This window comes from Cervus elaphus, chromosome 25, assembly GCF_910594005.1.
Source record: "Cervus elaphus chromosome 25, mCerEla1.1, whole genome shotgun sequence".
Classification (NCBI taxonomy): domain Eukaryota; kingdom Metazoa; phylum Chordata; class Mammalia; order Artiodactyla; family Cervidae; genus Cervus; species Cervus elaphus.
In genome coordinates, this window is record NC_057839.1 from 28,688,158 (window position 1) to 28,703,132 (window position 14,975).

Sequence of the window (14,975 nt, forward strand, 5' to 3'; positions counted from 1 at the left end):
TTCTAAGAAGATGTTGTTAGAGGTTTAGTCGTGCCATGCGTATATTTATAAAACTAAAAAGCATCTGGAAGTTAGCCTAAATTGTACTTAAAGCCTAAATTTTTTTCAAAATTTGAGTTTGTGGATATACTGAAATTTTTATGGGCACTTTAATTTTCTCTAACTTATGAAAAGTGTCTTTGATTAATGCATTTGGAAAACAAAACCCCGCGTTGAGAGTCAGGAAAGGGCTATGAATTGTTACTGTTAAATACGTTTTCTTTCTTTTCAGGTGGAAGTGTTGTATTTTGCAAAAAGTGCTGAAATAGCAGGAATTCGCTCAGAGACCATTTCTGTGCCGCAAGAAATAAAAGCATTGCAGCTGTGGAATGAGATAGAAACACGCCATCCAGGGTACTTAAAAATTTGTAGAATGTATATGATAAGCACTTTTTTATATTTAAAAATGCATGAGTAAATGATAAAAGTAAGAAGTTAATGTTGATTTCTATGTTTAATGTTAAAAGTATCATTAGCTGTATTTTTTCTGAAAACTTAGATTATAGTATTTAAAAATAAACAGATTCTTAAGAAAGGTTTGATATTTTACTTAAAAAACACAGTGAGCTGGGATACTCCCAAAGAGACATGACTATATTAGCTTTTATAATTTACAAAATACTGAAAATTTAGATTTTGTATTTTTATAGCATTAAATGAAATTGTTACAAATTCTGTTAAAATGTGTGCTTTAAATTTTTATGTCCCACCCCTTCTTTAGAGAGCTCAAGATAGAAATTTTTAAGATTGAAAGAAAAATGAAAGCTAAGAAACGTCAGCTGCTGCTGAATTTGCATTTTTGCAATATTTGATTTATTTTTTTCTGGCTCTTGAAACTTGTCTAATTTTACTGCTCTTGTTCCTACCTCAGATGAGTCTTCTTTGGAACAAAACATAAAATTGGCTTACCTGAATGTGTTCCAGGAATACTAAGTGTCACTTGAATCCTTGTGGATGTTTAACTTGAAGCTTTAGTGCTGTGTAGCAGACAGTCCACAATGTATGTTCCAAAAGAAAACTATTCCTTCTTGATTTCATATCTTTTTAAGTTCTTAAAGTGCCCTGATAATCAATGGAAGTGGTTGGGCCTCTGTCCTACTTTACCTTTAACCTTGTATCAATACCTGGCAGAGGCACTTGGTATTTTGGAACCTTACAGGGTATACTTAATATACTTGTTTCCTTAGATGGAAAGCTCCTGGGGAGGGCATGCACTGATAAATGTTTCTTTTTTTTTTTTACTTGGTCTGAATGTTGTCTCCAGTTTAGTGTGGTTTTTTTGTTTGTTTGTTTTGTTTCTTTAATTGACTAAGACACCCAACATCCAGTAAAGAGTTGTTAGCAATTTACTCCGTTCTTCATGGTGAATAAGTATGTTCTTCAGTGGATATATACTTTCTTTGCAAAATATGAGTGAGTTTAATTAGTCATTTTGTAGAGGATGCTTCATAAAATAGTATTTATGTAATTTTAATTGCAGCTGAGGAGATTTAGGATCTAACAGCATTGATGGGTCTAATTATACTTTTTGCCCTTCAGATTGGCTGATGTCAGAAATCAGGTGATATTTGCTGTTCGTCAAGAATATGTCGAGCTTGGAGATCAGCTCCTCCTGCTTCAATCAGGAGATGAAATTGCCATTATCCCTCCCATTAGTGGAGGGTAGTACTTTTGAGCCACCTGGGTATGTGAGAGAGTTTCTTTCTTAACCAGTGTTGTGGAGCAGAATCATACAGATAATAACCTGTGTATTGTTTACTTTATACTCTGTAAGACTGCCTGCACCAGCTCTTCATTGGTGCAGGTGGACTTACAAATGCCTGTCATCTTTGCAGTTGAATGTCATTTTGGTATGTTCACTCTACTGATTTAACATGATTCAGTTGAGCTTTTATTTTGTGTTGGGCACAGTGCCAGACACTGGTGTTTTAATATTCCTATTTTGAAGAAGGGAAAACTGAAATTCCAAGAAGTTAAAAAAACTTGTCATGATCACATGACAATAAGTGGCAGAGCCAACATTTGAAGTCAGATTATTGGACTTTCTGGGTACTTTTCCACAAATAATGTTTATTAATACTGGATAATAGCTTTCCTCAGTACAGAGAAATGTAGAAAAATTGCGTAGCTGAAAAGTAAGAATATTTCTCTTCCTAAGGGAAAAAAAAACCTTGCCATTTTCCAGGTATATAAAGACAACTTTATTGTTATAATTGTATTGCAAGTGGCTCTAGGACCCATGTCATCTTTCCACGACATAAAAATGTAGTCCATGTCTCAGTATGATAATGTGTAAGAAGCTTGCTTAGTATAATGTGGAGAGGCAAGCAGAATGAGCCTTAATTTGTGAACTGAGAAATAAATAATGTAGAAATTAATAGTCATCCCTAATTGTAAGTTAGGAATGAAAAAAAACTTTCTTAATTTGATAGTGGTTTTATTTCAAAGTCAAGAGTTAGTATCATCCTAGACGGCAAAACTTTGGTTGCATTAAAGAAAAGAACAAGCCGTGGATGTCTATTTCTTTTCGATCATTTTTTCTCTCCACTCTCCTGGAGGGCAGTCCCCCAGAAAGTGAAGAATAAATACTGCAAAGCAAGTCACCTGGCAAGATCTTCTATTTAGAAAAAATACAATTCTTTGTTAGATATGTATCTCAATTTTATTTGAAAACTGTGGCCACCATATCACCACCATGGTTATAGAAGAATGCTACTTTTTGAGTTTGGAATTTATTCAGAAAACAATGGCCTGCCATTGAAGGGGTGGGTGTGTGTGTGTGTGTGTATGTGATGATTAGAGCTGTCCTTTGAGAAGACTAGGAAGATACTCAGCAGCAGTGTGTATTATTTGAGTGTGTTTGGCAAGATTTCTTAAATGCAGTTTTAGAATCTGTATTCTTACAGAATCAAGTTATGGGAACTCAGTGTGGTCTGAAGTTCATAGATGTTTGGATTACCTGTATCATATTGCAAGAAAAAGTGGAAAAAACTCAGCTGGCATGTGTAGGAGGTTGAAACGTCCTGAAATCTGGTAGCATCAGAATAATCCAGTAGTTTGGTTTTTTTTTTTCTCTTCAGTAGTATGATCATAAATACCCTCATAAATACCTCTTCCCCAGCCCCCACGCTATGTCTCAGAACCCTGTTTGTTTCCATAAGTTATCCCTGTTTGTAATTCCTATTTATTGCTTTGTTCCTCCTCCAGCATAAGTGCCCTGAGTGCAGGAGCCAGGTCTTTTGTCCCCTGGCCTATATCCAATCTCTGAAATTTAGTAAGTATGTAATAGATCCTTGATGGATGAAATGAAATATATGGCAAAGGACCTATAGCATCTGATGAATAGGCCTTCAGTTCATTCCCTTGTTTCCTCAGTTACTTAACTGGGTTGTGCCTGATTATGAAATGAACCCAGTTCCTGTGGAGTCGCCATCATTTCTGCTTGCTCTCCTTTTTGGATAAAAAAAAGCCAGTACTGAGTGTACTGCTTGGTAACGTAGTGGTTTAGAGGTGATAAGCCTGTGGATGAAGGAGGTAAGAGTAGCAGTTCTAGAATGGGGGATATTTCAGCCTATGAGATAGATTACCTTTTAAGTGATGATGTTAATGGTAAACTTCTTATAACATGCTTGATTCATTAGGGGTATTTGTAAATTACTGAGTCCAGCTAAAATTTTATACTTATTTTTATCATCAGATTTCAAATCATGCCTCCTAACATCTAAGAGTCACAAAGAGTTGGACATGACTGAGTGACTCAACATATCTAATATAGAAAAAAATATAAATTGAAATACAGCCGATAAATTGGGTGTTTTGACTCTAGTACCTATATTAAGGTTTGCTATGCATACTGAGTTGCTTCAGTAGTGCCTGACTCTATGCGACCCTCTGGATAGCAGCCCACCAGGCTCCTCTGTCCACGGGATTCTCTAGGCAAGAATACTGGAGTGGGTTGCCATTTCCTTCTCCATATTAAGGTTTAGTAATATCTTATTTCTAGAAAAGATATGAATGAAGTTGAAGAGAAATCTAAAGATATAATAAAATTCACACCTGAGAAACTTTCAGTAGATGAAGCCTCACAGCTGGTGATTTCTCCACTCTGTGGCGCAATATCCCTATTTGTAGGTGAGTTTTAATTTTCATAGCGTATATTGACTGTACGAGATGGTTGAAGTTAGCAACTGTTTCTTCTATTCAAGTGTTAATAGTCAGGATTTTAAGATCCTGAGCAGTAAGCCGAGATTACCTATGGTGGTGACTAGAAATTTTTAGTTCTTGTTTGCTTTAGTAATCTTTAAATTAACCTATGTTTAAAGGCAAAAAAAAGAAAAGTAGAATAAAAGTCATTATTAATAGAGAATTCTGTGTTTCCAGATATTGAAGGGAAAAAATGGTGACGATAATAACTTAATGATAATCCTGGGAACATGATGTTTTCCTTTTAAGTGTCGAATCTTAATTCTTAGAAAGGGGAGATATACTGGTTTGTCTTTTTAGTGTTTTCAGTAAACCTGGCTAATCAGTGTCATTTTATTTCTTCATCTTTGTGATAATTATGTTTTGATTTTCTAATCAAGTCTTTATGTTTAGAAAATTTCAAAGTAATTTTTACACAAACTGGTGTGCTATTCAAAAATAACCCCCTCCCCCTGCTTTTTTTAAATTAGTGTGGCTATTTCAATTGTAAGGAGAAGCCTTATTTTGTAATTTTTTTTTTTTTTTTTTTTTTTTTAGGGACTACAAGGAATAATTTCGAAGGGAAAAAAGTCATTAGCTTAGAGTATGAAGCATATCTACCAATGGCAGAAAATGAGATCAGAAAAATTTGTAGTGACATTAGACAGAAATGGCCAGTCAAACACATAGCAGTGTTTCATCGACTTGGGTATGATTTCCTTTATCAATTTAAAAGTTTAAGTGTAGTTGTTTTCCACCTTTGTACTAATTCTGATTCTGAGATCTTTCACTGGCATCCTGTATTACCCTGAGAGGGAGGTTCATGTATCATTCTGGCGGACTGTGCCTTTAAGGGCTGCTTGTTATATTGTAACATTTGGAGAGTTCAGTTCAGTTGAGTCGCTTAGTCCTCTAGGACTCTTTGTGACCCCATGAATCCCAGCAGGCCAGGCCTCCCTGTCCATCACCAACTCCTGGAGTTTACTCAAACCCCTGTCCATCGAGTCGGTGATGCCATCCAACCATCTCATCCTCTGTCGTCCCCTTCTCCTCCTGCCCCAGTCCCTCCCAGCATTTGGAGAGTAGCTGATGCTGTAACAAAGTCCAAATGTGTAAGACTCGTAGGCTCTGTGCCCAGCAGCCTGTGCTGTTGTGTGCTAAAGGCCAGGAGACACTTAAAGAACGGTTTTGTAGTCTGGACTTTGTTTATATGACAGTCTGAGATTTTTTGATGTGAAAGCCTCTTGAGGTCATGAAATTAGTTTATCTTTTTGTATCTCTAAGAAGAGTGGAATTCCAGGTTTTGTAAAGAACCCAGCAATGGGACTAAATCTATCATCTATTAGTTATTACTTTGTCATTGACAGCTATGTTTTTTAATAATGTTATCAATTCTGTTATTTACTGTTTATTGCTATTTAATATTTTAAATTCTATGTTATATTGATCATGCGATTACTTTGTATTTCTAGACATTACCTGACACTGTGCCTTGTTTGTTTGAGTGAGATACTTGTTGAATCAGTGAGGTCCCTTTCTTGGTGCCCATCAAATAAATGGAGTGGATACATGCTAACAAATTGGTCACAGCTTTGGCTTCTGCTAAATGCAACTGAGATGAACTCCTGTTTTCTAACTAAATGGGGTGTTCGGGTAAAATTCTGAATATTTAGTTCTGTGTGCTGTGCTAGGTGGCTTCAGTTGGATCTGACTCTTTGCGACCCCGTGGACTGTAGCCCACCAGGCTCCTCTGTCCGTGGGGATTCTCCAGGCAAGAATACTGGAGTGGTTTGCCATTTCCTGTTCCAGGGGATCTTCCCAACCCAGGAATTGAACCCCTCTTCTCCTGTGTCTCCTACTTTGGCAAGCAGTTTCTTTACCACTGAGCCTTTACCATTCTTTACCACTGATGCTCAGATATTTAGTTCTAGGAATTTTGCTGGATTTCAGTGGAATTTTTTTTTTTTTCCCATGTGTTGATTCTTTAACATGCAGCTTCAGAGGAGATGATGAATTTTTGTCTTCATCTTGTTAAAGCTTGGTTCCAGTGACAGAAGCAAGCGTTATCATTGCTGTGTCCTCAGCCCATAGGGCTGCATCCCTTGAAGCTGTGAGCTATGCCATTGATGCTTTAAAAGCCAGGGTGCCCATATGGAAAAAGGTAAGTTAGGAAAATACCTACCTTTCTCTCTGGACATGATTTTTTTCTTAGAAATTTTTAAATTAAAGAACAAAGGAAAAGAATACATAGAGTATTTATATTTATGGGCCTTCCCTGACTTTATAGAATCTTGTTTTATCTATGACATAGGGTGTTTATGTAATAATCTTCTTTCCAAGCATGAAAAATACATGCCTCAAATAATGCATGACTGGGAGAAGACCTCAGCAAGTGGTAACAGTTAGAATTCCTAGTCTGGAATGTTCCAGTGGCTCATATATGCAGTAGTATCCCTTGGAATTGAATTCCCTTGAGTTAGAGGGTCTTTCCTTTGGAGAGCAGGAATCATGCATGGCTATTTAGGCAATGGCTAAAATAGAGATTTCTCAAGGCAAAAGAACCTTCTCCTAGAAAGCCTTCATTTCGGGGGGGGGGGGGGGGGGGGCGGAAAGGGATATTGCCTCTGTGGAGAAAATGCAGAGTGGATTTAAAAACCTAAGTTTGAAAGTCTAGCTTGTTTTTGGTCCATACATCAAGCCCATCTTAGAGCATCCTGAAGAGATGAAAAGGCCCAGCTCCCTGATTTCTCCCCTGGTTTAGTTACCTCAACAGTGGGACCATTCAGAACTCTTAGACACATGTATTTACACTTGAGAGCCTCGAATTGCCCATGGCATTGTGGCTGATCGCAAAGCTGAGGAATGCATTCACTGCCCAGTAGATCAGGGCTCAGGGTGAAGGACCAGAGGGCGAGTCCTTCCTAGGAGCCTCCTGCTTCAGTCAGTGCTGAGATGAGCTAATTGGACTCTGAACCAGCGCTTATGAAATTTAGTGACCCATATTTTCTGAATCAAAACTGAAACCCATTGTTATAAGGGGATACTTAAGAACTAGAAGATAGCATGTGTGAAAAGAATTTTGTCTTAGTGAAGCTCAGGTATCTGGTTGCTTGGCTGTGAGCAAGGCTGCCACCATTTTGATAGACCATGAGACAGGCCTCTGGAGAGAGCAAGGTAGAAAGAGCGTTCCAGAATGAATTGTGAGCCTGGCTGAAAGAGCTTTCTTTACCTAGGAGGAAAGAATAGCCAGCCAGCTGACACAGTAGATGAGAGAGCAGGAGATGGGATATTGAGGACTAGCTGGGCTTTCTGTTTGCTTCTCTGTAGAAGGTGAGAGGGTGTCCATAAAATGGAAAAACCTGAACTCTGTGGCCAACCCCATAGAATCCAATTAGAGAAGAGAAAGTGATATATTCTTATTCCTCTTCTGTCCCCAAATTGTCTAAATTCTAGTCTGGTTCTGGTTCCAGCCTGTGCTTTGAGATTATCTGTGATGTAGGCAAGTGGTGGGCGGGTGGGTAGGGCAGGCACTTACAGAGCCGTGGTCACCTACCTGTAACTCAGACCTGTTTAGGTACCTCTGTGGTGGTCTCTTTAATTTCAAAGCTAATGGAAACACCCCTTCTGCCTTTGGAAAAGCATGTTTAGAAATGTGGAAGGTAGTAGGTGTGCCTGATAGAACAAAATATTTAAAGACCTTCCATCTTCCCTACAAAACCTTGCCCAGGCTATTGCCCATCATAGTCCCAAGTAGAATTAGTAGTTTATTCCTTTCGATGTTGGCACCTTGCCTTGTTAAGGCTTCTTGTCTGTTGTTTCTCCTACTGGACTGAATCTTTGAGTGTAGGAAGCATGTTTGTTTATGTTTTTGCTCTCAATGCCTTATGCAAATGTCCATTGGATTGTTAAAAGAAGAGCACATTTAAATAGTTGTGATATTCATTTGTTCATTCCAGTGTATTTGCATTTATTAAAATGCTCTCTTTTGAATTCTGGTTATGGTTCTGTTTTTTTAGGAAATCTATGAAGAATCATCATCATCTTGGAAAAGAAACAAAGAATGCTTTTGGACAACCAGTGATTAAGCCACTTAGGTTTTTAGAGCCCTAAAATTTAAACTTGGTAAATTCTTATCTTTGATCATATTTCCATTCTTCTTCTCTAGAAGATGGTTTAATGAAGCTGATCTCTTATGTTATACCAGTGGAACAAAAGAGAGGAGAAAAGAAAGCAAAATAAATGAGTGTTTAGGACGAGGGCTTATATGGGAACTAGAGACAGAGGAAAGAAAGACTTTAGGGGGAAAATGGAAGAATGATTTGAATGCGAGGAATGATGCCTGTGGTGGACAAACAGTTCTGTGAGTGAGTCCCAGTTGTAATTTGACTCACACTGAGGGGTCGCCCCTCATCAGTGACTAGCTCAGGATGCCCCCCCCCCCCCCCCCGTCTCCCTCCTGCCCCCGGCACCCTGTCCCCACCCCCCTGCCCCTATGCCCAGCGATATTGTTGTCAGGGATGCATTTTGGGAATGTTGGCAGAACTGAAAGTTATAAAAAGTCCTTATCAGATACTCTTGATATATTTTTAGAATTTATGTATTTTAAAAATAAGTAAAGAAACATGATTTTAAAGGTTTAAAGCAATATTTTCTTGTTTTTAAAAACTCAGTGATGATGCATGCATGCTCAGTCACTTCATTTGTGTCCAACTCTTTGAGACCCTATCAGCTGTAGCCCACCAGGCTTCTCTGTCCATGGGATTTCCCAGATAAGTACACTTGAGTGGGTTGCCATTTCCTTCTCCAGGGACTCTTCCCGTCCCAGGGATTGAACCCACATCTCCTGCATTGGGAGGCAGGTTCCTTACCACCGAGCCACTGGGGTAGCCTGATGATACCTAAGATATTTCATAATATGAGGATTTCTTCTATTTCAGAATCTAGTATAATCTTATCATAATGCTTACTGTATTTTGTTATTTGTATTGTATCAGTATATAAATGAGCATAAAATTGTCAAACAAGACAAACTAGCAATGGTGATTTGTGTTTTAATGTTAGTTATAAGATTGTACTCACAACCAATTTAAGAAGGAAAATTATGTGATTATTTAGTAAAGCATTTTCAGATATCTTTTTAGCTTAAGCAGTGTTGTTGTTAGTGAAGTCATTAATAAAGTTATGTTTTCTGCAAAATCTTATTCTAAATAATGGTCCAGTTTTTGTTTGGTTGACCCATATACTACCTTGATAGATCTTAGGATATAATTTCCACATAGTTCTTTTTTTTTTTTTTTAAACTGAAGTGTGATTTGCAATATTTGGTTAGTTTTAGGTGTACAGCATAATGATCTGGGGTTATTTTGCAGATTATATTCCATTATAAGTTATTGGAAGATTTTGGCATAATTTCCTATGCTGCACAGTAAATCTTTGTTGCTTATCTGTTTTATGTGTAGTAGTTTGTATCTGTTAAGTCCACATTCCTAACTTGTCCTTCCCCCTCATCCTCTCCCTTTTGGTAACCGTAAGTTTATTTTCTTAGTGTTTCTGTTTATATTTGGATTCATTTGTATTATTTTTTAGATTCCATACATAAGTGATATCATACAGCATTTGTCTTTCTCTGATTTTTTTCACGAAGCATAATATTCCATTCATGTTGTCGCAAAGGACAGTTTCTGTGTGGTGAGTAATATGCCAGTGTGTGTGTGTCTCATCTTAAGCGAGTCATCTGTTGAGTTGCTTTCGTGTCTTGGCTGTTATAAATAGTGCTGCTATGAACACTGGGTGCATGCATCTTTTCAAATTTAGAGTTTTCATGTTTTCCAGATATATACCCAGCAGTAGAATTACTTGATCATAAGGTGGTTTTATTTTTAGTTTTTTAAGGAACCTCCAAACTGTTTTCCATAGTGGTTTCACCAGTTTACATTACCACCAACAATGTGTGAGGATTCCTTTTTCTCCACATTCTCTTCAGTATTTATTTGTAGGCTGATTGATGATAACCATTTTGACCAGTGTAAGTTGGTACCTCATTGTGGTCTTGATTTGCATTTCTCTAATAATTAGTGGTGTTGAGCATCTTTTCATGTGCCTTTTACCTATCTGTATGTCGTCTTTGGAAAAATGTCTGTATGAGGGTCTCATCCATTTTTTGATTGGTTTTTTTTTTTTTTTTTTTTTGATATTGTATGTGTGCTTAGTCACTCAGTCCTGTCCGACTCCCTGTGACCCCATGGACTGTAGCCTGCCAGGCTCCTCTGTCCATGGGATTCTCCAGACAAGAATACTGGAGTGGGTTGCTTTTCTCTTCTCCAGGGGATCTTCCTGACCTAGGGATCGAATCCGGGTCTCTTGCATTACAGGCAGATTCTTTATTGTCTGAGATACCAGGGAAGCCCAAAAAAGTCCAGTAGTACAGTATAAGAGCTGGTCAACAGGAGCTGGCATCCAGTGAACAGATAAGAAGAGTTACTGACTGGAGGAAGGAGAGGAAGTGGGAGATGGCAGAGCTGAAGGATCGTCAGCAACAGGAGACGGAGGGCAAGCTGCAGTTTCACTCACACCTGATGTTGACGGCACAGGTTCTGGTTCCTTGCTGGCTGCAGATAGAATTATCTACCTTCTTGAAAAAAGGATCCAGTGATGCCTGAGTCGTAGCTCTCTTTTTCTCATTGTAGATGGCATGGTAGCACTGGATTGCATTCTGAACGGCTACTGCAGCCTTTGTGTACCGTTCTGTGTTCAGGTCTTGTGCTTCAAAAGCTGACAGTGCCTCCTCAGATAAAGAAGAGCCCTTGCCTTTTCCTGCATCGTGAATTTCCTCGGTCCTTCAGTTACTGCTGCTTCCTCTCTGTCTCTCTCCTCCCTCCAGTTCCAGCAGGTCTTCATTACTGAGCTCCTCCTGTTGTACAGCCTGGAGTTCCGTGAAGTCGTCCTGCAGATACAGCTCTAGCTTCTCACTGAGGGTCACTGAGTCACTGAAGACCTCACTTTTGCATCCTCAAAAGACTGCAACTTGAAGGTTCCTTTGGAGGGGACTTAGAGTATATGTTCATATGCGGTCTATGTGGATTTTGGAATTTTTCTACTCAATTTCTTTAGAGGATCTTCACTGATAGTAATTATAAAAAGAACTGACTCATTGGAAAAGACCCTGATGCTGGGAAAGATTGAAGTCAGGAGCAGAAGGGGATGACAGAAGATGAGATAGTTGGGTGGCATCACCGACTCAATGGACACGAGTTTGAGCAAGCTCCGGGAGTTGGTGGTGGTCTGATGGACAGGGAAGGCTGGCGTGCTGCAATCCGTGGGGTTGCAAAGAGTCAGACATGACAGAGCTGCTGAACTGAACTGATACAAAGTACATGAAACATTATCTAAGCATCTTTTTTTTTTTTTTTTAATCGTATCTTCATTTTAAGTAGGTTTTGTTTAAATCAGGAACTCAGACTATTAATTTACTATTAAGCTTTTAAGTCTCCAGTGCAGACGGGGTAAGGAGTTAATCTGGGGCATGCTAAAATTGGGATGGAGCGTCTGACAGTTTTCAGTGCATCGCACTGGACTTGAATAGGGTCGTCGTTGATCCCCACTTCTCTTAGGAGTGGCAAAGTTAACTGGTGAAATATTAAGGAGCTGACATCACTCTGACATAGCCTTTCTATGTCTGTGACTTAACTGGCTAAGGAGAAGAGTAACCTGAAAAAATTGACCTTTAAATTGTTATGTTTAAAGTCACTTGGGGACTGTGGCTTTATATGACAGCTTAGGAAGTCCATTTAAGAAGTAGGAAACTGATTTCTTGTGTTTCAAGTGTTTTAACAGGTAGCAAAAGTGAAAGTTCTATCTTTGAGTGAAAGTAGCAGCAGGTGTAGTGAACTGTGTTGTGGTTTTGTGGCTATGCTTGTTCTTTACATCTGCTGCTGAGTCACTATACTTTCAATATGTTTTGAGAAGTAGTGATTAAGAAGTTAAAAGTTTGAGTCTTGATCTTAGATCTTGAATGAACCTATTGGACAATTGGAAAGCGATTCCTGGATGTCTCTTGAATCCACTCATTTCTTTATTCTGCTGCATCTGTCATCCAAGCCACCACTCCATTTCTCTTGGACTGTTGGTGTGGCCTGGTGACAGTCCCCCTTTCTTCCCCCACTTTGGTCACTTCATCATCCTACTTGACCCTTCAGATAGGTAATCACATCCCAGAACCTCTGTCCTCACCATGACCGACAAACTGCATGACCCAGCTCCCGCCTCACTCCTCTCTTGTTCCAGGCTCCCTGCTTTGCTGTGGTGATTTGTGGCAGGCTTACTCTCCCCAAGGGTCCTCACCTGCCCCTTTGCTAGGATGCCCTTCCTCCAGGTATTCCCTCAGTTGCTTCTTCAACTTTATTTCCGCACTTGCTCCTTGATGAAATGTTACCTCTGCAGAGAGCCTGCTCCAACTACACTCTCTAAAACTGGATTCCTCGTTCTACTTTATATCTCACAGTGGCACTTACCCACTGTCTCATGAGCTACATCTGTTAGTCTGTCTCCATCACTAGACCATCAATTTCCTGAGACTAGGGACTTGTCTCTATCATCAGTGTCTAACCATCACATGCACGCAGGAGTGCTCAGAAGTTTTGTTGGTGTTAAGCAGTGAAGTGCAGTGAAAGTCGCTCAGTCGTGTCCAACTCTTTGCAACCCCATGGACTATACAGCCCATGGAATTCTCCAGGCCAGAATACCGGAGTGGGTAGCCTGTCCCTTCTCCAGGGGATCTTCCCAACCCAGGGATCGAACCCAGGTGTCCCGCATTGCAGGCGGATTCTTTACCAGCTGAGCTATCAGGGAAGCCCATTAAGCACTGAAGCTCATATTAAACACACCTAACAGGATGTGTAGTTGTAGTGCTTAGAGATGTGTCCAAGTACCTGACGTGACGAATGAAGTGCATAGGTGCAGCGAGCTTTTCTTCTCCGCTCCTTTCCTCACTCCCGTCCTGTAACGTCTCTACAGTTCCTGAGGATCTACATTAAATGATTTGTGTGGTGTAGTTAGGCAGCTCACCCAGCAGAGGGCGGTAGAGCCAGGGCTATAGCAAGAGCAACTTGAGTGGATTAGCTTTTTGCTCTATTTGCACAGAATCAAAAATTTCAGAATTAGTAGGCTTTTTCTTTTAGTTAGGTGGGAGTGGTCCTCAGATGAAAATCAGCCCTTCTTTTTGAATAAGAGAGTTTCCAGTCTTTAATTGGTTATCTTTAAAATACTAAAGGGTTATGCTAGGATGAACCCCCAGGTGGTGCAGTGGTAAAGAATCTGCCTGCCAATGCAGGAGACGAGAGAGACGTGGGTTTGATCCCTGGGTCGGGAAGATCTCCTGGAGGAGGAAATGGCAACCCACTCCAGTGTTCTTGCCTGGGAAATTCCATGGACAGAGGAGCCTGGAGGGCTACAGTCCATGGAGTTGTAAAGAGTCAGATACAACTGAGCGAATAAACACACGATAGAATGAGGATTATTTTTATGCTCTGTGTAGTTTTTCAAAGGTGATAAAGAATAAATAAAAGGAATTTTTAAAATACTGAAATATAAAAGTATATTCTGATTTGGTACAGAATGCTAGCTTTCGTACAGGTCTTTAGCAGCATTTCCTAACCCACTGTGACAGAACAAAGAAAAACGAATGTTCTTTTTCTCCAAAGTTGTATTTTAATGTGAGAAGCATATAAGATACACTTATTGGTGATGGTTCTGCAATCTGTTTTTGTCATGTGCTTCACCAGACTTGAGGGGGGCGTGGGGGCGTGGGGGGTGGTGTTCACTTGGTGGGAATCAGAGCTGTTTGTGCACAGGTGTGAAAGGCAGCCCTACCTACCCCTACCCTTCAGCGTTTGCATCAGCGCACCATCTATGCAGTGACAGCCAGTCTCTGGGCCTGATATGTATCTTGTTTGACAATTTGAGCACATTCATTTCAGAATATTTAATTCTTAGGAGTATGTAAACGTTCTTGTTTACTATTTTTTTTTTTTAAATTGAGATGACTGCTCGTGTAGGCTGCAGCAGTTTGACTCTTTTTTTCTGTTTCAGGCACATAGTTCTTTCTAGAGAAATTTCTTTCTAGAAAAAGTTGTGCTTTAGAGTGGTGCTTCTCAAACTTTAGCATACTGTAAATCATCTGGTGATCTTACTAAACTTCCGGTTGGAATTCAGGTCTGCGTGGCACCTGAGAGCTCCCTTTTGTAACAGGCTCCAGGTGATGCAAATGCTGCCCGCCTGTCAACCACACTGAGGAGCAAGACTTTACACCTCGTCTCTAAACTGTGAAGGCGATTTGCTGCCTGCAGAACATCCATGTGGCCACTGCTGTTGTAAGTGGTGAGATACATCCTCACTCTTCTGAGTCTTGACTGACTGTTCTCAAGTACAGTGAGTGCACAAGATAAATACAGTGAGGTCCATAAGTCATAAAGTTCAAATTCCAAAGTGAATAGCTTTATTTTCAAAATGATTTTAATGATATTCAGTAATGTGCTATGTAAAGAGTAGTTTACAATTGAATGATACTCTTCTGTTTGATTCTCATACTTTAACAGGAGAAAAGCTCTTAACTAATTTATGTTGATTATTGCTCCAATTTATTTCTTAGAAATCAAATGAACTGTGACACTTCATGTACAAACATGCATACATTCATTTTTATATTTTTGGTGGAGAGAAAAACAAAAACCAGTTAATCAAAACAGCAAATATTCTTA

General features: G+C 39.4%; 1 protein-coding gene across 1 annotated transcript; it reads left to right on the plus strand.

Moving 5' to 3' along the window:
* Positions 1-271: 271 nt before the first annotated feature.
* Positions 272-9,417, plus strand: MOCS2 (molybdenum cofactor synthesis 2). The gene is made up of 6 exons (XM_043887221.1): positions 272-393; positions 1,579-1,723; positions 4,043-4,170; positions 4,780-4,930; positions 6,259-6,382; positions 8,238-9,417. Exons 2-6 carry the CDS (start codon positions 1,626-1,628, stop codon positions 8,304-8,306), a joined length of 570 nt encoding a protein of 189 aa, XP_043743156.1. The 5' UTR covers positions 272-393; positions 1,579-1,625; the 3' UTR covers positions 8,307-9,417.
* The last annotated feature ends 5,558 nt before the right edge of the window (positions 9,418-14,975 follow it).